This window comes from Cyprinodon tularosa, unplaced genomic scaffold (assembly GCF_016077235.1).
Source record: "Cyprinodon tularosa strain WSP-4 unplaced genomic scaffold, ASM1607723v1 ctg722, whole genome shotgun sequence".
Lineage (NCBI taxonomy): Eukaryota > Metazoa > Chordata > Actinopteri > Cyprinodontiformes > Cyprinodontidae > Cyprinodon > Cyprinodon tularosa.
Genome location: NW_024039477.1, coordinates 212,501 through 238,754, shown reverse-complemented (window position 1 = coordinate 238,754; position 26,254 = coordinate 212,501). Strand labels below are relative to the sequence as shown.

General features: G+C 40.8%; 2 protein-coding genes across 4 annotated transcripts in view; one reads left to right on the top strand and one right to left on the bottom strand.

Annotated features, from left to right (window-relative positions):
- Window positions 1-1,216: 1,216 nt before the first annotated feature.
- LOC119772654 (palmitoyltransferase ZDHHC16B-like) lies at window positions 1,217-11,259 on the bottom strand. 2 transcript variants are annotated; one of them, XM_038269170.1, is made up of 10 exons: window positions 11,103-11,259; window positions 6,697-6,970; window positions 6,423-6,617; window positions 6,259-6,347; window positions 5,226-5,254; window positions 5,015-5,148; window positions 3,377-3,465; window positions 3,170-3,293; window positions 2,971-3,041; window positions 1,217-1,736 (listed from the first exon to the last, which is right to left on the bottom strand). In XM_038269170.1, exons 2-10 carry the CDS (start codon window positions 6,937-6,939, stop codon window positions 1,634-1,636), a joined length of 1,077 nt encoding a protein of 358 aa, XP_038125098.1. In that variant the 5' UTR covers window positions 6,940-6,970; window positions 11,103-11,259; the 3' UTR covers window positions 1,217-1,633. The 2 variants fall into 2 exon arrangements, with proteins under 2 accessions (XP_038125098.1, XP_038125097.1); XM_038269169.1 differs by having other exon boundaries at window positions 6,697-6,974; window positions 11,103-11,256.
- Window positions 11,260-11,726: 467 nt separating this feature from the next.
- Window positions 11,727-26,254, top strand: part of vps35l (VPS35 endosomal protein sorting factor like) — a 20,223-nt gene continuing 5,695 nt past the window's right edge. For both annotated transcript variants that reach the window (XM_038269168.1, XM_038269167.1), the window contains exons 1-25: window positions 11,727-11,915; window positions 12,224-12,323; window positions 12,441-12,623; window positions 12,694-12,813; window positions 12,917-12,941; window positions 14,726-14,805; window positions 14,906-15,034; window positions 15,123-15,207; window positions 15,278-15,334; window positions 17,166-17,262; window positions 17,376-17,423; window positions 17,494-17,587; window positions 17,666-17,866; window positions 17,971-18,017; window positions 19,708-19,819; window positions 19,892-20,008; window positions 20,098-20,151; window positions 20,227-20,307; window positions 20,397-20,459; window positions 20,545-20,630; window positions 20,710-20,790; window positions 22,726-22,789; window positions 25,258-25,356; window positions 25,431-25,508; window positions 25,589-25,703. In XM_038269168.1, coding sequence (XP_038125096.1) covers window positions 11,899-11,915; window positions 12,224-12,323; window positions 12,441-12,623; window positions 12,694-12,813; window positions 12,917-12,941; window positions 14,726-14,805; window positions 14,906-15,034; window positions 15,123-15,207; window positions 15,278-15,334; window positions 17,166-17,262; window positions 17,376-17,423; window positions 17,494-17,587; window positions 17,666-17,866; window positions 17,971-18,017; window positions 19,708-19,819; window positions 19,892-20,008; window positions 20,098-20,151; window positions 20,227-20,307; window positions 20,397-20,459; window positions 20,545-20,630; window positions 20,710-20,790; window positions 22,726-22,789; window positions 25,258-25,356; window positions 25,431-25,508; window positions 25,589-25,703 — 2,233 coding nt within the window. In that variant the 5' untranslated portion in view covers window positions 11,727-11,898. The remainder of the gene's footprint in view (window positions 11,916-12,223; window positions 12,324-12,440; window positions 12,624-12,693; window positions 12,814-12,916; window positions 12,942-14,725; window positions 14,806-14,905; window positions 15,035-15,122; window positions 15,208-15,277; window positions 15,335-17,165; window positions 17,263-17,375; window positions 17,424-17,493; window positions 17,588-17,665; window positions 17,867-17,970; window positions 18,018-19,707; window positions 19,820-19,891; window positions 20,009-20,097; window positions 20,152-20,226; window positions 20,308-20,396; window positions 20,460-20,544; window positions 20,631-20,709; window positions 20,791-22,725; window positions 22,790-25,257; window positions 25,357-25,430; window positions 25,509-25,588; window positions 25,704-26,254) is intronic.

The following is a 26,254-nucleotide window of genomic DNA, read 5'->3' as shown; positions in this document are numbered from 1 at the left end:
CGTAGAAGGCCATTTTGGCCACTAATTAGAAAAAAAAACAAACTTATCTTAAAACTAGTTTAGCTTCAAGATATCCAAGATAGCTTTAATTATCTGTTAATTATAAGATTCTGTTATTAATTTGACTTAGCTCATTATAAGGATTATTAAGAGATACTACCTCAATCATAAATACTCTGTCATAATAATGATGCAGCTATGTTAGTATTATGGGATATTATCTCATAACCAGATAAAATATCTAATGGTTTGATTTTATTGGTAGTGGAAATGAGTTTACCTCGATTTGAGAAATAAATGTCAATGAATAAGATAATTTACATTCAAAATAAAATAGCTATTATATTAATGTTCATATTTAATAATCCTTTAATGGTTAATATATTCATTTAAGTGGCAGCGCATTACAAAACAAAGAAATTTTTTATATTTTCAGATCAGTTTTAGTAGAGCATGTTCAACTTCAGAGGATATACATTTTTAAGGTTTAATCTAAATGCATTTCTTCTTCAATTCCAAATAAAAAAAATGGAGACCAGAAATGTATTTTTTTTTTTTAAACGATTTATTAAAACAGACAGAATGGAGCCCAGCTCCCTTCTGATTACATCGGAATCCGTTTTCATATTTCTAAGGCAAATTTAAATCCAGCTCATTTTTAAAAACTTACCGATAGAAAAAATGAGAGATTTTAATTTGAAGTTTTTCACAGTTTTTCCTAATTTAAATAGACTATAGGCTAAATGAGCTTTAAAAAGCGCTTAAAGGGATTTAAAGAAAGGACAGGATGGACGAGTTCTAAACCGCTGAAATGATAAGCTTTTTTTTTCCTTTGGCACCTGAAGTGTTTAAATTTTTCCCCTGAAAACACAAAACAGTAGATCAACTGTAAACCTAAATATTAAAACGAAGACGTGCATCACTAAACTAAAAAAACGGAGTGACTTTTGTTCCAGTATTGTTGCAAAGAAAACCTTCTGTAAAGGAAAATGTGGAAAAATGCAGTCTAGAAATTACATTTTAAAAACGTTTTCATTTTTTAAAAAAAGTATATTTTTCCACTCTTTTTAAACTAATTTCATTTTTTCAAATGTTTGTTTTATTTCTATATTTTAAAATGTGGTGCAACGCCATTTCTGTTGGTCAAAAGCAAATAGAATGTAAAATGCAGTTTGAAAAGAATGTAAATTGTAAAAATAAACTTAAAAACGAAAAAAAAAAAATCTGAGAACTTAGTAGTTTAACTACCCTCAAATTTTTTTTGATTAAAATATTTTTCAAAATTTAATCTCTGGAGTGCTTTTTTCACATATTTCCATTTACAAAATGCGTTCTTTGGCACATATTTTACTCCATAGAATCAACGATCAGCTCCCAGCTGCAGCAAATAAAACATTTCAGGTTTAAATCCCACAGGTGAAAGGTCTGCACCCTGTTGGAGCAGACCGCCATGATGCTGCAGGTCATCTCCAAGATGGTGGCCAGCAGAACCGCCTATCCAGTGGGGGGCAGGATGACTACTGGTCCATAACCAGCGAGTTAGAACCCAGCATCCTTCAGATTCTTCTTCACTGTTGGATGTTTTCAAGTAGCAGGATTAAAACAGGCGTCGGCCTGTAAGGAGGGAGGAAGCTCAGATGGCCAAAAGGTCGCTTCTGGAGAAGGTGTGGTCCCACAGGATGCCGTCTCCACTGGGAGGATGGCTGGAGGGCAGGAGGACCCGGGTGATCCAGTGACTGAGGAGCGACAGGAAGCAGAAGATTAAACATGTTTAAATGATAAAGAGAGACTTTCAAAATGCAGTGTGACGGATGCTGAGTTTGAATTCATGGGACGCATCCTTTATAGGCCAGATTCGTAGGCCGATTATGTCATAATGCGGCGCTGAGGCCTGTTCGGGTTACAAGATTCCTCGTTATGCGGCCTACTAATGCATCCTTCTTTTTGCCCGTTTTGAAGGCCAGGTCCGCTGTATCCTACATAGCCTTGGGTATCCCATGATTCATTGCGAGTACAAGCAAGCCGGCTGCTCCGTGCTCAGAGGAAAAAGGAAAATGGCGCCGAACAGTGGTGAATATCGGAAGTGCAGTTTAATATGATGTGAATAGTTCCATCTGAAATGACTGAAAATAGTTGTTTTAATATGGAGCTAAATCGGTCTTGATTTTTACAAATATGCGTGTGATTGGCTTATACAAGGGAGCTCGGTGATTGGTTGCAAACATCCCCTTTTTAAAAAAATGCATGTATGAATCGCAAAGGTTTGTGAAAATTGAAACCGATCTAGCTCCATATTTTATAAGGTTATTGGTTCAGATATGTGGTGGATAATGTTTGGTTTATTGAAAGTTTTTTTTCTGTTACTGGATAAATGGCTTTGGCTGATATTTAAGGACAGATTCTAATATATCTGCAGTTTTGGAGGCTATAAATCTGAAACGGTGCAGCTGTTTAAGCTTCTCTGAAATTTTAGTAGCATCCAGAACAATGAGAAGTTCATTATTCATTATTTTCCTGCTTTGTGTGTAAACTCCCATGGTTGCTAGGAGACTTACGGCGGTAAAAAGCCGCAGAAGGTTTGAACTTGTTTGAATTGGCAGCAAAAACTCTTCCAGCCTCCTTATCCAGTCCAGATAGACCGGCTCCTCGGAGGACGCAGCCACTGAAATCAAACCCACCCAGAAACAGCCCGCCAGGCAGGATGTGCAGCGGCCATCTTTAAAGTCTCACAACGTGAGGTCAGCAGATTGAAACCCATTCAAACATTCCTTTCCAACGTTTTTCATTTCGGTGCCATTTTATATATTAAACTAATGATTTTCCATCAATTTGAATTTGTTCAACCAAAAGTTAGTTTTAAACTGAGATGATGAAAATGATTATTCAATGCAGAAAAATCTTCTAATAATATGTTATAATTCCCTTCTTCATTAATTCTTTTTGTCCTTCCCTTCCTTGAGTCCGTCTCACCTCCTCGATTCGACTCCAAAGAATAATTTCCAGTTGTTGAGTCGGCCATGATGGTACGGATTTCTGAAAACCTGCAATGAGAGAAGATCATTTAAAAGGAGAACATTGCTGATGGAAACAATCAGAGAAAAGATGTTGGAGTCAGAACACTTGAACCTTCTCAGTGAAAGCAGCCTGACTGAGCTGTAAACCTTCCTACCTTCCCCTGCTCCCGCAGCCTTCTGGCCTCCTTGCGGTTGATGTGGCGCTCCACGCTGGTCTCTCCTCTGCCGATCAGCCTGGCGTGCCACAGGGTGAGTCCTCCAAGAGCCACGGCGACCGAGCTGCAGGACCAGAACGGACAGGAAACGAGTCACAGAGCTGAGATCGCTGCCTCGTCTCCACGGTTCAGAGCAGAGTTACTCACCTGGTCAGAACCCAGAGGAAGATGATGCACTTCTGAGAAACGCTTTCGTTTTGGCTGTGATGTGGAGGAGGAGGAGTCTGGAAGGATGTCTGAGTCGGAGAGAAGATGCTGTTACATCGTCAAACTGACATTAAGCTTCAGAAGCTGATAAAGTCCTAAACCTTGAGGATTTAGACCAGCTTATAACTGACGTAAGAAAAATCAGGCAGAAACGCAGGAATACGTTGGATAAGTTATGGGTCAGTTTTGTGTAAGTTATGAGCACGCTGAAGTAGTCGAGAAATTTTTAGCATTTCCTGATGTAGGCCGGCGTAGGACATACGTGGACCATCAGTTCCAGGTCAGTTATCTGATGGTTGATGTATATTCGGTGTCAGTTCCTCATCAGTCGTGGCGTCTAGCTTATCCTAAACCTCTGAGTAACTTGTGCATAACTTCTGCGTAACTTATCAAGAACTTCTCTCCAACGCATATCAACGTATCTGACATGTTCCAGACGAGCGCTGAACGTGTTTCTAACTTCCAGCTACTGTATAATGGCGTATTGGCAGCGTTTTGGTATAAAGGAGGAAACCATCAGTTCTCCTCCAGACTTCATCCCCATCATAGGGTGAGCCAGAAGGTGAGGATGGATCCTCCCTGCATTCACGCCCACCACCAACAAACTTCCTAGCAGACATGACGCTCAATCTGCTGACACCAAAAACCTTCTTTATTTATTTTATTTTTTTTTTTGGTGGGCGGTAAACAGCAGCTAGGTTAATACTGCGATCAAAGACATCTTTTATGCAGACTGGGCGCCTCTGAGCAGCTTTAACTGCCGTTCTTTATGCAGAAGTTAGGCTGTCGTTGGACATAAGTTCGTCAAGGTGTGACAGTGGCCCAAAGGCTCCCCACTACTGAGAGACCAAGGCTTCCAAATCAGACGTGCAGAAGAACTTCTTTAATCAGCTGAAAGCCCCCACCCCCCCAAAAGCTGGTGCACTTTCCACATCCTTAATTAGATGTAAATATAAAAGAGAGGATGGTTTTCAGGTGTCCTGTTTCTATCTTTGGCCTCCATCTGATCTCCTGCTCTAACGTCTTACTTCCACCTCACTGCTGCTGCTGAAGTCATGTCAGTAAACTGAACCACAGCAGGAGCAGAGCTCACCATCCTCTACAGCTACACCAACCTTTGCATGTAGTCTGAACCCCTCCTGAACCAGCTGTTCATTGGTTCAAGCTGCAGCCTAGGGCTGGATGATATAGAAAAAAAGCTTATCGATAAAAAAAAATGCATATTGATTGATATCGATAATTATTGAAAAGATTTGAAACCATATTTTATGTGCAGCTCTGCCTGGACATTTTATGATATTGCTAAAAGATTTAATTTTAATAAAGAACACAAACACAGACTTCCAATTAAATCTTTATTTAACCAACTTTTTTAACCATAACAGAATTATTTTAAAGAAAAATAACTTAGAGACCTGAGTTGTTATTAAATACTGACAAAGAATAAACTAAAGTGACCAAAATAAATATATTTTTTTAATCGAACTTTTATCAACCCTCTTTTTTTCTATTGCGCCACGCGTCTATAGATTGATATATATCGTTATTGAATTATTGCCCTGCCTGAATCAGCCTCACCTCTATGGCGTCGTACGCCTCCAGGAACAGATCTCTGCTGCTGATGCTGCAGTAGATGCAGCCCAGGGTCATGTAGAGGCAGAAGGAGAAGAAGTAGCGATGGTTCAGGTGACCCACACAGTTGTTCAACCACGCTGGAAATATGTTCAGTTCAAACGTGTTAAAAAATAAAAAAGCAGGAAATGATTTCAACCAAAGCTGGAAAGGATACGGCAGTGATGGTCCATCTTCAGGACGCACCTGGAAGACAAAGGAGGAACTCCTTACTAACGGCTCCACACTGCAAAAACAATCTAGAAACATGTTTAAAAATTGTATAAATCAGATAATTTGCCTATGGAGTGAGTATCTTTACTCTTAAAATAATATTATTAGATATTATACAATTGAAATTGTTCTTATTTTAAATGCAAATTGCCTTGTTCGATTGGCAAAGAGTCTCACTTTCTTCCGCAATTCAAAACAAAGTGCACTTATTTTAAGAAAAAAAATGACTTACCATATTTTCTGGACTGTAGGTCCCAGTTTTTTTAATAGTTTAAACGGGGTGCGACTGGTTACTACCGGTATATAATTTCAAATGTTATTTTCACAATCAACCACCAGAGGGCGTTGTAGGTCTATGTTGATCATTTCAACATTGGTGTTAACTCATAAAAAAACCACTGAGAAGAGCTTAAAAAAAATGGCACCGAAAAGAAAATCATATTCTGCAGATTAAGCCGATACGATATTTTCAAACAGCTCAAACTGTACGAGGAAATCGTACAGTGTGAAATCGTGGAAACCATGTTTGTTCTCATACTGTGCGATCGACGCTCTGATGCGATCTGGGACTCAGCTCTACAGAGAGATGGCGCTACTCTGTATCGTCAAAAACAAGGCTTTGTTGGGCTACTGTATACAGCTTCGAACTCAACGCTGTTTCTGACATTTAGAATTGAAAAACCTTCTTGGATGGGAAACGAAACGTCTTCAAACTTGGAAACAAAGTCCAGTGGATTGTGATTTTTTTACCGTACAATTATTCAGCCTGCTGTTGCTTCTATACAATTCTTATTTTAAATTGCCTTTAAAGATGACATGTCTGTTCTTGGTGTCGAGTTTTATCAAATAAGTTTCCCCCAAAAATGCAATTTGTACTGCGGAGCGACTTATAATCCAGAATATACGGTATTTAGATTTCTATTTTTTGGTGCACGAGGAGACGAGGCGACCCGGTTCCAGTGAGGTGGAGAACTTACACGCTGCAGATGCTGCAGTGATGAGTCCTCGGCGGTTTGGGTGTGATGCATTTCTTACAGATGGAAACGGAGGGAGCGTCCCGCTTTTCCTGAAATAGACAGAGTAATGGACACAAATTTAAAGTCTTTGATACCTTAGAGGGGCTTTATTTATGCTGCTGTACCTTAGGGGGGTGCCCAGGGGAGGTGGTGGTGGCCTTGTAGTAATGGAAGACCACCAGCAGGAGGAGCCAGTGGCCGCAGCAGAGATGCCAGGCGATCCAGTGCACCGGGTAAGTGGTTAAGATGGTCGGCAGGACAAACAGGTAGACGATGATCACCACAGAGGACGTCAGTAGGACCACTAGGCACACAAACACCTGGAGGAGGGAAGGAGGAGGTCAGGAGAACCAGCAGAAAGGTTCTGGGTACAGAAACCAGGAGGAACGGAGGGCTCACCACTCCAAACCAACGGGTCACGTTGTCCACGATCCAGTACACCGGCTCAAACACGCAGTCCAGCAGCGTGTCCGAGTCGCTCAGGCTGTTGGAAAACAGGGAGCGAAGCAGCAGTTTGCTGTAGCTCCACAGCTCCGACAGCTGGCCTCCACCCCGACCGGCTTTCCGCAGGCGGCACCAGCGCAGCGCCAGTCTCATGGCCCGGGAGAGCTGCCAGCTCCAGCTGCTACTGCCCAGTCGCATGCCACCGCCGCCCGCTCGCCTCCGGGTCGCTCTGCCTTCCAGGAACATGCAGACACACAGACACAGAGACCAGCAGTGAGAAACACAGGCGGCCAGAAACAGCAGCTCGTCGCCCTGCAGCCAGACGGCCGAAGAGTCGCCCATGGTCTTCCTCAGAGGGCAGCGTGGGAACGAAGGAGAGTCTGACCTTTCCTAGAGAGCATCAAGCCTCTACAGAGAGCAGCCGTCACTCTGAGCTACCAGAGACGGGCTGTCAGGTCAGCCCCTGACAAACCGAACCCACCTCTGCTTTAATAATTCACAGCGCAGCCGGATGTGCATCAGGAAAAGTTCCAGGAATTTAGGAGGGGAGAAGCTGGAGGTAGAGAGCCCGACGCCGCAACGTGATCCTGAGGCAACGTTTCATTAGACAGAGTACTGCTCACACCCACAGGACCTCCACCACCATCATCATCATCATCATCATCATCAGCAGCACTCAGGTCCAACAGCTTCATGCATATTTAGTCCATCAAACATGTTGGTGTTTTGTTTTTCCAGGCCGGAGGTTGATCAGTGCAGAACTGGGGATTGGGATGATGATGATGATGATGATGATGATGATGTCAACAAACCAATATTCACTGCTTCATTTGACTTCAGATTCATGCAGATCCTGATGCGTTCCTGATAGCAGAGCCGTTAGCTTCCATGTTCTCATCACTGCTGATCTTTTCAGGGCCGCCATCGATCCTCTAATCAGGTATGATGCTCATGAATGAACACATGAATATCCCAAACTAGAGGTTAGTTTAAAGGAAAAGTCTGCTCATATTTAGAATACAAATATCTGAAAGTTCTTAAAATATCAAATTATTCCATCCTGTTTAATAAATGATCAGTGTTTTTATTTCAGAGTAATTTTCATGTGAATGTTCTTTACTGGAGGCATCCATGTTTGTCAAAGAACTCTACTGCCACCTACTGGTTTGTGACGTCACGGTGCGGTATCGGCTGTTGATCAGGTCCCAGTGCTGTATCTGGTGTTTGTCACAACGCGCTATTATCCAAGTCATCTTGAAAACATTCTTCTTCCAAATGTTGGCTACATATTACGGGTTTTTTCTCTGGCCAGAAGTTCGATGGCAAATCCTCCCTCTTCAAGTTGGCGATCCAACGACCAACCCGTCCGTGGAGGATCAGGAATCAGAAAGGTGAAATAAGTATTTTTTTCCACTTTAATCCGATGTATTCCAGCATCCAGCTGCCATGCACGTGGGCATTGTCAGTTTCACTATAGCTCTGGTGAATTTCAATGGTGAATTCCTCTGGAAATCTTCAATAATTGTTGTTGATTGCAGATGTGTCTAGTAGTTCCCATTGATTTAGCTTGTAAAGCGGGGAGAATGGCGCTAGGCTTACCGCACCGTGACGTCACTGCTGGAAGATGGCAGGAGGGAGGGGCTACTATATTTGGGCAAAAATGGCCGCTCCCAGACTCAGTGATGGCAAAGAAAATTATGATTTTATTTTTTACTGATTAACGTTAAATTTATTAAATCACCGCAAACGTATTAGTTTTAAATATAAATAATGATCCATTAATGTCAGAAAAGGAAGTTATAAAACATCAGATGGTTTTACAGGACAGATTCCATCCTGGAAATAAATAGACTGTAAAGTTTCCAACTGACCAGATTTAATAAATCAAAGACCAAAAAGTTATAAGGGAATTTTTTTATCCAACTTAAATTTATCAGACTGAACAGATCTGCCTCCATGGATTATGGAGAGAAATCTGTTCCCATATTATTGAAAGCAAAGAACATGTCTGTTAAAGAAGTGTGAAGAAAAACTTAAACGAACATTTTTACTGTTTGCTTTATTTCAGATTTTTTACTAACTGATATTTAGATACTTTTCAGACTTTATATTTTTTCCTAGACAGTTTATTGAATCCATTGTTTTCAGATTTCCACCTCTGTATTTCTGAGTGGATCAGCATTTCTATTGGTCTGTGCACGGAACCAATAGAAGAAAAGTCTGCCCTGAAAGAACGTTAGCAACAGTGTTTCTATTGGTCCACGCACACAGACCGCCCAGAGGTGGAGAGGGGGAAAGGAAAAGAATGGAAAATGTCAAATTTCCCCCCCAAAAACGTCAAAAATAAAAATTGGGGGAAAAAAGGGAAATAAATTTGAACATTTTTTTCTCAGAAAAATTTAATCTGAAATCATTGCAAATCATAAGAATAGTGGTTGATTTATTTGAATAAAAGCTATAAATTACTCTGAAAAACAAGTTTTCCATACTTTTCAAACAAATTGTCTTCAAAATGTCCTTTTTAAAACATGTTCTAATTTTTTTTGTTAAAAAGAAAGAACTATTTAAAAAAAAGGTAAATTTAAAGAAAATTATTTTCAAAAAATTAAAAATGAAAAACATCTTAAGAAAAAAGGTTTTTAGTGATGTTTATAGCATTTATGAATAAAGTAAACCAATATTTTATAGTTAACTACTTTATTAGATTTTATTTTTCCTAAATTCTATTTTGAAAACATTTTATTAATTTTTTTTTTCCAAGTTTCTTTGAGAGCGCTATGAATGACATTCTTTTCAAATCCATAATAACTAATTTACAGAAGAAGATAAATAATACTGTAGTTAAAGCAGGAAACTCAGATTAAATGATTTTATCATTCAGCTTCTAAAGAGGAAACGTTAGCTGGGCTATCTGCTGGGTTAGCCGGCCTGAGCCAGCTGCTGAACAGATGTTCTACATCAGCTTTTAAAGTAGTATTAGCATAATAACGTTGTTAGGTGAACTGTTCAGATCAGCAGTAATGGGAAGGGGGTCGTTTCTGCTTTATTTGATTCTTCTGATGACGTCATAAAACCGCAGCTTAGAATCTCAATTTAATGGACTTTAAATGTTTTGAAATCGTTAACGTTTAGTCAAAGCATGTGAGCTCAGTTATAAAGTTTCCATGTTGAGGTGACGGGGCAGAGAGGCGTGGCTGCTGACGGATGAGACGGCTGCTATGTAACATCACTACTAATTGTTCAGACATTCATCCAGTTGACAATCACATGACTGCCATTTTTATGGATGGAATTTTGTTCCATATTGTTCCAGAAAAGAACATGCAACTTTTTTTTCACATTTTATCAGGTTTTACATTCCAGTTTCAAAACATGTTCATAACTTCATATTATTGGACTCAATTTGGTGACAAAACACCTCCATACCTACAAATGACCTACCAGGTTAGTAACTTTTCTGTTTTTTCCCCCCTAGACCAGTGAACCAGGGCTGGGCAATAATTCCTAAAAATCCATTGTCCAATTTTGTTAAGTTTCATTAGAAAATTACAAATTACATTCCTTAAAAATGAGCTTTTATTTTAAACATCCCCTCTGGGGCGTGACCTTAATGTAAAGGGTAAATAACTTCAAAATGTGAGGGTGTTTGTGGAAGAAATATTTCACAACAAACAATTAAAATATAACAAACTAGATGTTTGAAGGTTAGTGGTGTTACACAATCAGCTGTGAGTAAAAATCTAGCAACAAAAGTGGATGAACTGAAGTCATGGAAGGCCAACAAGAGGATTGATGGGGGAAAAAATCCAGATTTTCCAAACATTAAATCTTCATTTAATCACTCTAATACTGACTTCTGTTGGCAAAACAGCTCTGCATGATGGGATCTAACCTGTAGCTCTTGTAAACTCCAGAGTCAACATCATCATTACACCTGTTAAAGGGGGCTCCACATTTATTAACATGAAGATATTTAATGTTTATTAAAACAGCTGTTTTACAGGTGATTTTTTAATATTATTATTATTATTATTATTGTGGGTGGCTGATGAGGAGATCATTTTCTGTCATTTGTCAAAATCACATTGCATTTCTGTGTAAAGCAAAAACAAACACTGCCTTGTAGAGAATATGTTTCTGTCTCTCAATGGTTTAAATTAATACAGAGACCTTAAAGAACCTTCTAAATTGTAAATGTGTGATCCTGTTAACCAAACATTCCTCCATCTGGTTATTGTTATATTACATTAGCAGGTTAGCTAAGCATTAGCTGCCTGAAACCCTGCTTTTGTTTAATGTTTAGCTCTAATGGAAAAACAATGTTAATATTCCAAAGACAGCGTAAAAATGGCGGACCTTACCTGTTCGGAAGAACCGCGTCGGTCAGACCTGGTTCTGTGGTCAAGTCATCTTTGCACTGGAGCGACCAGCGGGATTTTCACTGCCAGCAGAAACACACAGCGCGAGCAGCCACACTGACAAAGACCGTCCATTAACCAGATGACTCACTGCCTGCAGAAACACTCAGCGCGAACGGCTACACTAACGAAGATCGTCCATTAACCAGATGACTCACTGCCTGCAGAAACACACAGCACGAGCGGCCACATTGACAAAGATCGTCAATTAACCAGATGACTCACTGCCTGTAGAAACACCAAGCACGAGCGGCGACATTGACAAAGATCGTCCATTAAACAGATGATCTTATAGAAAATGTAGTAATTTCCCTTGTTTAAACGATACGGGAAAACAAGATAAAACTGGAGATTAATAAAAAAAAAAAAACCCTCAAATAATCTACAGCACGAAGAAAGACTGAGATGCACGCAATGCTGGTTTAAATGTTTCTCAAATTTTATGAAATTGTGACCGCTGTTTTTCCTGTCTTTTCTTTAGCAGAGGCTGAAAAGTTCGCAATGTACCATGGGAAATGAAGTTATATTAGCAAGACCAGTATTTTTTTTGTATATCTTTTAAATATCTACGGACTCTAGTGGACGCTGTCATTTTGAGTTTATAACCTGCTGTCATTTTAGCTCTGCTAAAGAAAAAGAAAAGAGTATCACAGAGTATTTACAGATAGAATAAACTCGTCGTCATTAAATTAGCCTAAACTAGGAAGTCCTGAAGTGTCATGTGACGGTAAAAAAAAAGATGGCCGCGGTGCAGTGGTAAGATGCTTCTGACATTATTAAACATGATGTTATTATAACTGAGAGGTTCACCTGACAGTGTATTTATAATCTGCGGTGTTTCCCCTTATTCATCTCACTACCAGATTTGTATTTTCGGCTATTTTCCCACAGTTTTTAATTGTAATTTACTGCTATAGACATGACGTGTCAGGCTGTAACATATAGGGAATTCGGGGTTCATCATAGTTCATATGGATGTTTTACGTTTATGTCTATAATGATTATGCATATTAAAGCTTTTAAGAAGGAAGCTGCATCTTTTTTCCCCTCTGTTTTGTAAACAGGCGTTCCCGTGGGCGTAACTATGAGGCAGAGCTGCAGAGGTGTCATGCTGAGGGGATCCCTGTGGAGTTCGGGGACTACCACCCCCTCAAACCTATCATGGTATCTCCTCCTTCTACCAATAAGCTCCTGTGCATCTAATCTGCACAGACTGGAATCCTGTCATCTAATTCCCAGCAGGAAATTCCAACACCAGCCTTTCTTTTTTTTTACATCCAGGTCACAGATACAAAGAGCCGGCGGGGAACCCGTAAAGGCAGCACTTCCTCCTCTTCTTCCTCCTCCTCTTCAGCACCTGCCGACCCCCTCAGCTCCATGCTGGACGGCACAGACCCCCTGTCCATGTTCGCCGCTGCCTCTTCCAGCGAGACGTCGGCCTTGCCACGTAGCAGCTCCACTGGGGTCAGAAGAGGCAGGAGGGAAACTTTTCACTTAATTCAAGCTCAATCTGATGGATTTAATCTGCTTCCAGGATCTCGGGAGGAAGAAGAGAGTTAAGGAGGAGGAGGCGCTTGGAGCAGATTTTGAGTCCTGGTCATCAAAGCGAGGAGACATCCTGGCCAGGTTCACCACCACCGAAAAACTCTCCATTGTGAGTCTAAAATCTTCCAAACATGGAGGAGCTTTCAGGGTCAGCGATGCCTGCTATGGTGAAGCTTTCGGTGCTAAAGCAACATGTTTCGTTCTCTTTACAGAGTCTCTCTATGGGCTCTGACAGAGGTAAGACTGATTTCTCTCATGTTTAGCAGCTAACTGAGTTAATGCTGGAAAAAAATAAAAAATGGCAGATTGTTCTCTATTTATCTCATAAAGGAAAGTGAAGCTGATTTACAAGCTTCATGTAAGAATTTGATTGAAAATGTTTACAAATATTTCTACTTTCTTCCATTTCAGCGTTGTATCCATGAGGTCTGTACGGAGGGGATTTTGATCCATTATTTTTGTAGCCAAAAAACACATTTTGTGAATGCAAATTTGACAAAAAATATGATCCAGAAATAAAATATTGAAAACTGTCCTAAAAAAAAAATCAGAGTAACTTTTCTGTTGGTGGGAAAAAAATGGAGAGAAAAAATCTTTATTTGGATTGCATTCGTTTCTTTTACAGAAGCCCAGAGCGGTCGTTTCCCTCCGATACTTTTTTACGGTGGTTTTCTTGAGAAAACAAGTTAATTTTCTTATTACCTAAAGATAACGTAGCTGTTTTCTCGTGATAACGAGATGATTGGTGTGTGTTAAAATTGATTCCATCCTTCAATACCACAACAGTGGGAGAGGATTTATAATTCATGGCAGCCTGTGTGCAAATCTGTAAATAATCCTGTGATGATTTGCTTCCACTTCTGATTTCCAATCCAAACATTTTTTTTAACATTTTTTTCCTGGATTCCATCTTTTTTCTTTTTTGCAACAATAATGGAACAGAGTTTACCCCATAGCCATCCAAGTCTAAAACATCTACAGTAAAAAAATCACATTTAATTTATTTCTGTATCTGAGAAGGTGGGCAGCTGGAGACGATGGTTAAGACCACAAGGCAAAAACTGATGAAACTGAAAAAAAATTCTTAGAATGAGTATTTGTCACCAAGTTTAGCAGGTCAATAAGATCATCTCCTAAATTAATTAGTATTTTTGCCCTTAAAAGTGGATATTCTGCACTAAAAATAAGATTACTGGGTTGTTTTTTTTATTTTTTATTTTAAAGAAAATCAAACTTATTCCATTCTTAAATAGTTTTTCTTGTCTGCTCAAATCAGTGGAAATATACTATATATAAATATACTTATGGAAATTAGAATTGGCTTCATTTCAATGTTGATATAATAAACAATCAATAGAAGTAATAGCTGAGGGGGAATCCTGGAGACAGATGTTGCTTTCTGTGGTATTTGCACATATCGGCAGATGGCGATTGAAGAAGAAAACACTAATATTGATCCGGCTGAGGGATCGGTCCGCCTCCAATGAGGCTGACCAAAGTCGAGTTGAAAGAGAGCAGAAATGAAGAGAGAGAGGAGGAGGATCTGGATGAAGAGAGTTTAAAGAAAGAAAGTTCACACAGAAAGGAAACAGCTGAGAAAGAAGGGAAGATGTGCAGCAGGCAGTACTTACTAACACATCTACATTTCATAGTTCAAGCATGTTTTAGTTTTCTCACCAAAAAAAGCTTCATGAATAAGATTTGGCCCTCAGAGATCAAATCAGCGTTTTACCAGAAGACATAAAATGATTATTATCTAAGCTGGGGAAAAAACACATTCGTAAAACAAAATGTATTTCCTAAAACTATAAAGGAAAGTCATGCATGTTCAAAGATGACTAAACCAGCCCTGCAGGTCGATGCAGATGGTTTTCTTCTGGTTCTGGGAGAAAGGGAAGCATTTGGAGCAAAGATCTGCTCAGCACGGGGCAGGAGGAATCATGATGTGGGCTGGAGCTGCACCTGATGCTTCGGGAAAGTTTTCTATTTCAGTGGAAATACTGATGATATCTGTCTTCTAGGAAAAGCTCCCAACCCGGGATCATCGGCCGTTTCAGAGAAAGTTCGCACTCGCTTGGAGGAGCTGGACGATTTGGAGGAGGTGCGCTGGTTTGCACACGGCCTTCTACCATCAGTTTTATGAATGAGCTGAACTCTTTCGAAGGAGACGTTTGAGGATTCGGTGTTTGTTTGCTTCTCAGGGTTCCCAGAGGGAGCTGCTGAACCTCTCTCAGCAGGATTATGCCAACCGCATCGAGGAGCTCAACCAGTCCCTGAAGGAGGCCTGGTCCTCTGACCAGAAGGTTAAAGCCCTGAAGATCGTCATCCAGGTAAAAACACAAAAGAAACAAACCAATCCGTTGTTGTTTTGTTGTTGTTTTCTGGATCAGATGCACTGATCTGGGGTCTGTGTTCCAGTGCTCCAAGCTGCTGTCAGACACGTCTGTGATCCAGTTCTACCCCAGCAAGTTTGTCCTCATCACCGACATCCTCGACACTTTTGGTGCGTAACATGGCTCCCAGTTTCTGTTTTCCTGGTCAAACTTCCTGCTGACGGTCTGGTTTGTTTTCAGGTCGTCTGGTTTATGACAGAATCTGGACCATGTGCTGTGACCCCCGACCTTTGCCAGGTAATCCAGCCCAAGCATCAATCAGAAATGCCTTGTCTTATTAGATAACTCCTAAACATTTTTTCACGCATTAAAGCAAGTTTTATCGGTATTTTATACATTTAGCCAACAGAAAAACTAAAACACGCATCATGCAGTCAGATTCGGTTTGATAAAACTGGTAGTTGGTTCCACAGGAGAGGAGCCTGATAACTAAAAGATCTGCCTCCCATTCTACTTTTAGAAATTCTAGGAACCACTAGTAAACCTGCAGATTGAGAGCGAAGTGCTCTGTTAGGAACATCAGGAACAATCAGATCTCTGATATCAGATGGAGCTTGGCCATTTAAGGCTTTATATGTGAGAAGGAGGATTTTAAATTCTATTCTGGATTTAACAGGAAGCCAATGAAGAGAAGCCAGGATAGGAGAGATATGATCTCTCTTTTTCATTTTCATCAGAACTCTGGCTGCAGCATTTTGGATCAGCTGAAGGCTTTTAACTATAGTTTGTGGACTTCCTGATAGTAAAGAATTACAATAGTCCAGCCTTGAAGTAACAAATGCATGGACTAGTTTCTCAGCATCACCCCTGGACAGGAGATTTCTCATTTTTGCAATATTCCTCAAGTGAAAGAAGGAAACTCTAGAAACCTCTTTGATGTGGGATTTAAATGACAGGTCCTGATAAAAAATAACACCAAGATTTTATACTTTATTATCTGTTTGATCTGTTTGATCCCAGTTTGATCCCATCCAAATGAAGTGACTGGCTAATCAGCTTCTTTTTCAAAGACTCTGGTCCAATTCTATTCAGTTTATTTCTATAGCACCAATTCACAACACCTGTCATCTCAAGGCACTTTAAAGTTCAACCAGATCATCCAGTCAAATTGATTCAAAGTTTTTTATCGAAGGAAAACCAGCTGATTGCATCGACTCATTGACTCTTCAGCAATCCCTCACACTAAGCATGCTTGCAGCGACAGTGCAGAGGAAAAACTCCCTTTTAACAGGAAGAAACCTCCAGCAGAACCAGGCTCAGTGTGAGCGGCCATCTCCTGAGGCCGACTGGGGTTCAAGGAGACAGAAGCAGACTCTGGTCCAAAGACTATAACTTCTGTGTTGTCTGCATTCAGAAGCAGAAAGTTAAGAGTCATCCAGGTTTTTATGTCTTCAGACATGCCTGTAATCTATGTAATGGGTTAGCTTCATCTGGATTTATAGACAGATATAGCTGGGTATCATCAGCATAACAGTGGAAATGAATCCCATGCTGTCTAATAACTCTACCAATTGGGAGCATGTATAAAGTAAAGAGAACTGGTCCTAGCACTGATCCCTGTGGTACTCCACAGGTAACCTTTGAGCATGAGGAAGATTTATTATTAACGTGAAATCTGTCAGATAAATCAGATTTAAACCAGCATAGTGCTGTTCCTTTAATATCTGAAATTATTCTTTCAAATTTCTCTTTTTCTGTCATTTTTATTGGTCAAGAGCAAGAATTTTTTATTGACTTTCAGTAATTGTGATTAAGAAAACCTGATTAGAAAAGATTCAAACAATTCAATCTGAAAAGGAGAAATAAAAACAAAATAAAATGATTAAATATAAAACATATTATTTCTTGTGGAAAAAGAAGAAAAAAATTATATCAAAATTATTTAGCATAAATTAGAAAGAAATAAAATCTTAGAAAATAGCGAAGTTACTCTCAAGTCTTTTTACTGATTAAGTTTCATTTTTGGTTTGGATTGTTTTTTTTTTTTTGCTTTTTCAAATTCACATTTAAAAAAACTTTTATTTTCCACAATAATAATGGAGCATAATTCACTCCATACCTGCCTCAGACTCCTTCACAGCTGAGGATGTGAACGACACGGCCAAAGAGACGTGCCTGAACTGGTTCTTCAAGATCGCCTCCATCAGAGAGCTGCTGCCCAGGCTGTATCCTTTGCTTCCACTCACCTCACAGTTTCACCTCCTAATGATCTTTGTTTGGAAACCAAAGAGCATCTTTGTTCAACTTCTTATTGTGATTCTTTAACCTCTGAGCTCAGATACGTTGAAGCTGCAATTCTCAAGTGCAACCGTTTCCTCAGCAGATCGTAAGTCTCCTTTAAGCTTGTCTGTTTAGGATGAAGGTCTGTGATGTAACCCGTCGCCGTTCGTCCGTAGAGGAATCCAGGAGACGCTGCCTCGGTTGACCGCCATGATCCGTGGGATCGGCGACCCTCTTGTTGCTGCTTACGCCAGAGCTTACCTCTGCAGGGTGAGTCGCCTTCCCTCTTCATTTTTATTGCTCCCCTTCCATTCTTCTGCTCGGACTTAATGTCGCCGCAATATCCAGGTGGGCATGGAGGTGGCGCCCCACCTGAAGGAGAGCCTGAACGCAAACTTCTTCGACCTGCTGGCCACCTTCCGGCAGATCAGCGGAGACAGCGTCCAGAGGCAGCTGCACGTCCAGAGGGTGGAGGTACCGGTGTACCTGACGCTCTACTCACCCGCCATCAGCTGGATCCTGCAGTGTATCGCATACAGAGCTCCAGAGGTACGCCACCTGCTGGACTCTGACAAAAGGTGCAGCAGAGAAAAACCAAAGCGTTTCCAACATGATGACCAACTCCTTTTCTCTCACCTTTGTTCCCACATCAGCAACTTCTGACAGAGATGATGGAGAGATGTAAGATGATGGCCAATAAGTGAGTAAAGTGTTTGCAGTCAGGCTCACTCATTTAGAGACGCAGGTTTTATTGCAGCTGGAGTGGAGATGGACGCGGTCGCCTATGGGGTGAAATAATAGTCGACAAAATCTATGTAAAGAAGAGTTTATAAATAAAATTAAATAATGTGAATGAATTTAAGATTCAGACATACGAGCGACATCAGGTTGAAGTGTTCAAAATGCAAAGTTTGTAACAATGCAGGTTCAAATCCTCAGTTTACAAGAATGAGTCGCTAATTAGTATAATCACAAATCCATAAATACCAAACTGAAATTATGAACAACAATTATGAATTCACGAATACAGATTAGAAATAGACAATAGAGTTGGGCATGTTTTTCAGTGTTTAGTCCCGTTTCTCTCTTAGACACAACTATGGGCCCAGCTTCTGCAGATGGCCGCAGATGGCCGCTCACACCGAGCCTCGTTCTGCTGGAGGTTTCTTCCTGTTCAAAGGGAGTTTTTCTCTCCACTGTTGCTGCATGCATGCTCTCTGTGAGGGTTTGATGTAGAGAATATCTACAGCCTCTGTTGCACTAAAACATTTCTTATGAACTATGGAGAAACAGTTTATGAATACCTGAAAAATATTCGATTGTATATTCTGGTACATGCTACGGAAGAGGACTAGGGCCACTGAAAAAAAAGTTAACTGCTTTTTAAATTTTATTTCAGTATAATATTCTCAGAATTCTGACTTTGATCTCAGAATATTGACTTTTTTTCTCAGAATTCCGAAAAAATTCTGAGTGTCTGGAAAAAAGTCAATATTCTGAGATTAAAGGCAGAATTCTGAGAAAAAAGTCAGAATTCTGACTTTTTTTTAGATTTTTAAAAATCTAAAAATCAATAAACTTTTCTATTTTTCAGTGGCCCTAATCCTCTTCCGTAAGTTGCAGTTTGTACCACAAACCTTAAAACTCTTTTTATTTACTTCCAGCCGCTATGAACGGCAGCAGGAAACCCCCCACATTCTGGCCGCAGCAGAGAGCTTTTAGCAGGGATTCCCAGCGCTGCCTGCCGGCGGTACGCTGGAAGTCTGGAGCTCCCAGCAAGAACTGCAGATTTTAGTGGGATTATAATTCTTATGAACTGATGAACAGAGGATGTTTGGAGGACTTTCTCGCTTAAAAACGTGTTTCCAACTCATAAAGTAAATTATGCCAAGCTGCTCTCTAGCTTGAAGCTACAGAACAGAGCAGATAAACAACCAGAGCATCAAAGAGTCAAAGCAACTGGACCACAGTTTGATCCAACGTCCAGATTTCTGCGTTTAAGTGTTTTTGACTCTTAAAAAGCTTTTGGTGTGAACGCAGTATTACCTAATAAAGTTGTGGTTTATTGGGTGTTGTTATGAACTTGTAACTTTGTACCCTGTGTTTTGAACTTCTAAATGTATTGTCTCACAGATAAAGATGTGATATTATGTACATTTTAAATGACAACAAGGAACAAATACAAATCTTAACTTAAATAACAATTATTGATTCATAAAATAAATTCAGGCGCCTAGTCTTATGTTATTATTGGCAGTTATCTCACCCCGTAGATGGTCTGTTGTCACACGTCTTGTTTTGGTCTACAGCCTCACCTACTGCTGAAATGTTGCTAATTGCTCCTTTGCTATTTCACTTATTCCGCTGATTTGGGGTTTACTTTCCCACAGTGCTTTGCTGCTGAACTCGATAATGAGAGCCTTCAGACCGGAGTTTGTTGCAACCAGAGCCACAGATTTCATCGGAATGATCAAAGACTGCGACGAGTCCGGCTTCCCGAAGGTCAGAGGTCACAGATCTCATCTGTCTGTTTAAAGCAACTTAGAGCTGCTGACGCTGTAAACGTCTCCTCAGCATCTGCTGTACGGGTCTCTGGGCCGCAGTCTGGGCTGCGCCGACCCTCCAGAGTCCGAGAGGCTGACGATTCTGAACGAAGCCTGGAAGGTCATCACCAAAGTCCGAAACGCTGAGGTTCGGTACCCTCTATGCAACGAACACCCTGGTTCTACCAGAGACGTGTCTATGGTCATGGCTGACCCCCTGTGGGTTTGTTTTTCTAGGATTACATGAACTGTGCAGAGATCTGGGTGGAGTTCACCTGCAGACACTTTACCGTGAGTGAACCCTGACCGAGAAAGATGGCCGCCGCGCCTCCAGCTGTTTCTAACCTCTGTGTCTCCTGCTCACAGAAACGTGAGGTCAACACGGTCCTGGCTGACATCATCAAACACATGACCCCCGACCGCGCCTTCGAGGACGCCTACCCTCAGGTGGGCGGGGTTTACCCCCCCTGCTCCCAGCGCTTTGTTCTCCAGCTGCTCTCTAATCACTGTGTTGTTTTTTCTCACGCTGCGTTCAGCTTCAGTCCGTCATCAGGAAGATCCTCACCTACTTCCACGACTTCTCCATCCTCTTCTCCATGGTCGGTGGATGGAAACACGAGCGGCTGAACGTTACCCGTTCTCCACGTGGCGTTTTAACAGTTTCCCTCTCCTCCGTTTCCTCAGGAGCGCTTCCTGCCGTTCCTGGACATGTTCCAGAAGGACAGTGTGAGGGTGGAGGTCTGCAAATCCTTCATGGAGATCTTCATCAAGTAAGACTAACACCTGAACCAGCTGGGATGGAGGAAGTTTGCGGTGGATTTGTCTCCATCTGTTGTTTGTTTCCTGCAGACACCAGCTGGAGGTCACCAGGGACCCGGTCATCCTCAACGCCATGCTGCACATCTGCAAAACCATGCATGACTCCGTCAAGTAGGTCAAACCTCCAACCTTTGAATTTTACCGTTTAACGCTATCAGTCAGAAGCTCAGGGAATTGGAGCCATGATGGGATGTCGGTCAGTCTGGGAACATTTCGGGGAAAGTTCCTGATGATTTTCAGAGACGAGGCAATCCAGAAATGAAACTTTGAATAACATTTAAAAAAAACCGTTTGGAAAATAACTTTACTGTATTTTATTTCAAATTCTATTGTTACAAAATTTTTCATATTTATTTATTTATTTTACAATTTATTGGAATTTAATGCATTTTTTTCATTCTCTTCCCGTCTTGGGGCGGGCTTTCATCAGGAGTGAGGAGGGAGACATATTTCTATTGGTCGAGATGGGCATCAGACACATTTTCATTGGTTAAGGGAGTTAAAGTAAAGACAACAGGTTTATTCTAAATTTGATTTAAATATTTTATTCCTGGATTGCATCTTTTGTTTATTTCCATTTACAAAACAAATTCACATCCTGCATCAATAATGTGCTAGAACGACGTGTTACGGCTGAAATAATTCGTTCATTATTTTCAGATAGAATTTTGATTTCACACCAGCTTCTGTTAGCGCTGTTAGCTTATGTTAGCGCCGTTAGCTTCTGTTAGCGCTGTTAGCTTTAGCCTCTATTGTAAACATTAGATCACATTTGTTTCTTCCAACAGATACCTCATGTGAGGCAGTGAACCATTGTCCAAATTTCCTGTCAAACCTAGCCTAGCCTTCCCGTGGCTAGGCTCCGCTAACCGCTATTTACCCAGCATGCATTGCACAGGTGAAGAGATGGCCTTCTCCATGGCTTAAAGATATAACCAAGGATTTATACATTTTGAAGTAAATCTTTGCATTAAAACCAACATTTTTAAGTCAATAAGAAAACATACTGAAGCAAAATGTTTAGCTGGTCGTTGATCTCTTTAAAATAAACTCATTTGGCCTCAAACCGAGCCTCATCCCTGAAGTCTTTGTGACGGAACTGACGGTGCGATTGCCATAGTAACTTGGGTGGTGCATTCTGGGTATTTATACTGAAAATCTTCAATCGGCTGCAGGGGAATTCCAGTCAAATGGGAATGCATGACAGCTAAATGTACGGCGACACTTTTACGTCCAGCTTCTAAAGCCTGGCTTATGCTGAGAAACCAGGCCGTCTGCATGTGTGTCGCAGTTAACGCAGATATGCCCCAACCATCAGTCCTTTACCATCAAAAAGGTTGGAACTTCTGATTTAGAGCAGAAATGGGTCGCTCCGCGTCCAACATCAGTGTCGAACCTCAGAAATGCGCTTCTGCTCTCCCTGAAGACCCGAGGTCGTTGGAGGGAAACTATGACATACCGGTGAACTTTGAATTAAAGGCTTGTTATCCTCTCGCAGCAGTGTGTCACAGTTAGCTTGTCGCAGGTATGACAGATATTTTTGATTTATGCCTAATTTTGAAGCGTGGTCTGCACTGTTATTCCACGCCACAATGCAAGAGGGTCAATCAGGAACTAGCTAGGATTTTGGGTATTCGTGTGTCAGTTTGACGAGCTTGTTCGCCGTCTACAACCCCTCATCCAATGCCGGACGACACACAGTTCACCCGTGAGTGTTCTACAAAGACTGGCCGTGGCGCTGCGTGTTTTGGCTTCGGATGCAAACCAACAGACCATTGCACAGAGCTACAAACTAGTGTCAGGACATACGCATAGTGTAGAGCGGATTATCATTTGACCAATCAGAGCCCTCCTGTCTTCGGCGCTATCTGCGGTCACATACAATTTTGGAGAGTTGCAGTAGAGTGTCTGCGGAAGGAGCGAGGACGTCTCTGTGTTCACTGCGACACACGCAGACCTCATTTCAAAGTATAAACCAGCCATTACCCTGCAGTCCTTGTGTGTGTGAAGGCAGGCGGAGTGTTTAACCCTTTGTTTGTCCTGCAGCGCTCTGACTCTGGAGGACGAGAAACGATCTTTGGCTGTGCTGATCACCGGCTTTATCCGCATGGTGAGACTTCTCAGCTTTTGGATAAAGTGGATTTATGTCTCTAGAAACCTTGGATGGAACAAAGGTGTTAATAATGGAGGCAGCGCTGCTTCATATTTGCGTTTTTATTTGAATGAAATCAGGCCTGACCTTAGGAATTCATTTTTATAAAATAATCTCATCATAAAGTCGAATGATTGACTCAAAGTGAGGAGGTAGGTTTTCTCCTTTATGTAGATAGAAATGTTAAATCTCCTTTAATCAGGGAAATGAGTCCGATCGGATCTGTCCATCTTTAAACAATGTTAACATCATTACTGGGCTGGACCATGAATCTGAATCAATAGAAAATACATCCAGTAGCTGCTCTGAACTCAGAAACACATGGCATTCTGGGAGATGTAGGCAGAGGAGATGATTAGCGTCCTGCAGCCAAAATAGGCAACGTTGGTATGGAGTGAATTTTGCTTCAATATTAAAGAATTTGTAAATTGAAATAAAAAGATAAATTCATACCAGAAATGAAACATTAAAAACATTTGAGATAAACTTCACCGTTTTTTCAAACGTATGTATTAAATAGTTTTCATAGACTATATTTTCATTTTGTTTGAGTTGAAAGAATTTCAAATTTTACTTCTTTTCACTTCAAGCCCATTTAAAATAGTTACAAACATCCATCCATGCAGACCAATAGGAATGCATCTCCAGAGAATGTGAAAAATTAAATTCAAATTTGAAAAAAACAACAGATAAAACATAAAGATGAAAACAATGCAATATGTAATCTTTTTTTAGAGGAAGTTTTCCAAAGTTTAATTTCTTAATTGAATGTTTTTTTGAAAATGAAAATAAATTCCCTCCATAGTAGGGCTGAAAATGTTCAGAAGAAGAATAAATCTTGTGTTATTACTTCCATGGTTCTAGATGGGGGCCTACAGGGGCCCGTGCCCCTGTCGAACCTGACCCGTTTACTGATTACATAATACTAAATTAATTTCTGATGACGATATACACTGACAGAGAAACCATAACTCATTGATCTCTCGGATCACTGTCAGTTTTTACCTTTAGATTAGATTAGATTTTTTAGATTAGATTCAACTTTATTTTTTTACACAGGTACAGGTACAAGGCAACAAAATGCAGTTTAGTCTAACCAGAAGTGCAATAGCAGCAAGTGCAGAATAAATAATGGTTCTATAAATACAGGACATGGGTTTCTACTGAATAAGTATAGAGATGAATATCATTATAAACAGAATCTTACTAATAGATGAATATAATATATAGATCACTAGTGTTATGAACTAAATTTACAGCTGGATATGTACCGAATATAGTATATAGGTGAATATTACTATAAAAAGGGTTTTTACAGTTGGGTACAATAGCATAATATACAGAAGGGTTTTACTATAAAATGATAGAGTTTGGACAGAAGCTATCTAGATTAAAGTGCAGTGGAAGGTAACTGCATATTACAGTTAAAATACGTTATTGCAGATGTAAATGTAACAGTCGGCACTGCAAATCAATATTCAGTCAAAGTGAGTAGTGCAAGATGCACGTAAACAGTTGTTACAATAGTAACAGTCAGAGTCAGAGTTTTAGAGTATTGAGTTTTACTTAAATAACGATTTTAAATTCAAGGTATTGCAACCTGTCGCTCAAGATAAATGTGGCCCCATTCTGGCCCCCGTAGTAAATATGATCTTGAACCTTCACCAAGTTTCATTTCTAACCTCCTCTCCACACTCAGTCACCCAACATCTTATAAATATCTAAAATATCAACACAAACGTCGGATTTCATTTAGCGCCGTACACAGAAGGACATTTTCAGTTTCAGGGTTGAGATGTTAAGTGAAGTAGATGAAACATTTATTGTTGTGATATATGATTAGAATATACTTTTTGTTAATAAAAAAATAAAATAATTAAATGTCTCTTTAATGAAAAAATAATTTAGAAACTACGATGGAATAAGTACTTTATTTGAACCATAAATTAGTTGGGTTTCAGTCTGGGGGCATTGTTTTTTGGGACTCCCTAAAACCAGGCTGAATGAGGCCGACCTCGGCGCCACAGATTGAATTCTTTCTGTTGACTGAAGCTTTCAGCTTTTTTTTATTTAATTTTTTTATTTCCATTTCTCTGTCACAAGTACAGAGCAACGAAATTCACCCTCTGCATTTAACCGATCCTCTTGGGGAGCAGTGGGCTGCCATTGTGTGTTCCCCGCGGAGCAGTGTGGGGTTAGGGGTCTTCCTCAGGGACCCAGAGTGGCAGTCTGAGGGAGTGGGGCTTGAAAAGAGAACTTCCGGATTCCAAGCTCTATGCTCTAACCACTAGGCTGCCACTCATCTGTGGATGGAATATGGGGTCGGTGAAAATGTCCCTGCTGCTGATGCTAAAGCTGCTAATGCTAACGCTGATGACGCTAACGCTGCTAATGCTAACGCTGATGACGCCTCCGTTGCTCCGCAGGTCTCCTTCGGTCGGGACTTAGAGCAGCAGCTGACTTTCTGTGTGGAGGCCAGAGCCACCTTCTGCAACCTGGAGCCGGTCCTGGTCCAGCTGATCCACGTCAGTAGACAGTCTGTCTGCACACGCTGACCCCGCCCCCTTCAGCTCTCACCATGTGACCCTGTTTCCTGCAGACGGTGAACCAGCTGGCCATGGAGACCAGGAGGGTGATGAGAGGGAATCACTCCCGGAAAACGGCGGCTTTCGTCCGGGTGAGTCGGACCGTCGTGTCCTCGGTGTGGCGTGTTTTCCTCAGAGGAGGACTTCCTGTTCACGCTCTGTCTGCTTCCAGGCGTGTGCAGCCTATTGTTTCATCACCATCCCGTCGCTCAGCAACATCTTCAGCCGCCTCCACCTCTACCTACTGTCTGGTCAGGTGGCGTTGGCCAACCAGTGTCTCTCTCAGGGTGAGCACCTCCTGTTCTGGAGCTTTGGCCGTCCACCATCTTAAATGTTTCACTGGGATTTTAGGTTTGCGTCTTTTAGAGTTCTGCCGTCTCGAATCATCTGGTTGATCCAGTTACTTTGTTGTTTTGATTTTTATTTAACTTCTTTGAGGCCCAGAATCTCATTCATTTTTACCACTAAAGCTTAAGAGTTTGAGCCTTTCTGCGCCACAAAATATATGAAAATGATTGAATATTTGAAGTGCAGCTCAGGGGCCTATGTATGGGGGGAATTATCTATTCTTTTTTTTTTTTTCAGTTTTGTTTGCTTTTTTCCAAATTTTTGTTTTTCAGATCAAGTTTTACTAATTTTATTCTCATCAAATAGCTTTTTCAGATCTTATTCCCTCTCAAAGGCAGCCGGCCTAAGAAGTGAGGAGCAAAGATGCACTTATGACATTTTATCTGTTAGGAGTGAGCGTTTGGTTTGGGCCTGGAGGGAAAACAATCTGACCAATAAAACGCCATTTGAAATTAATAAGATTTCATGAAGCAAGATCTGAAAAAAGGAT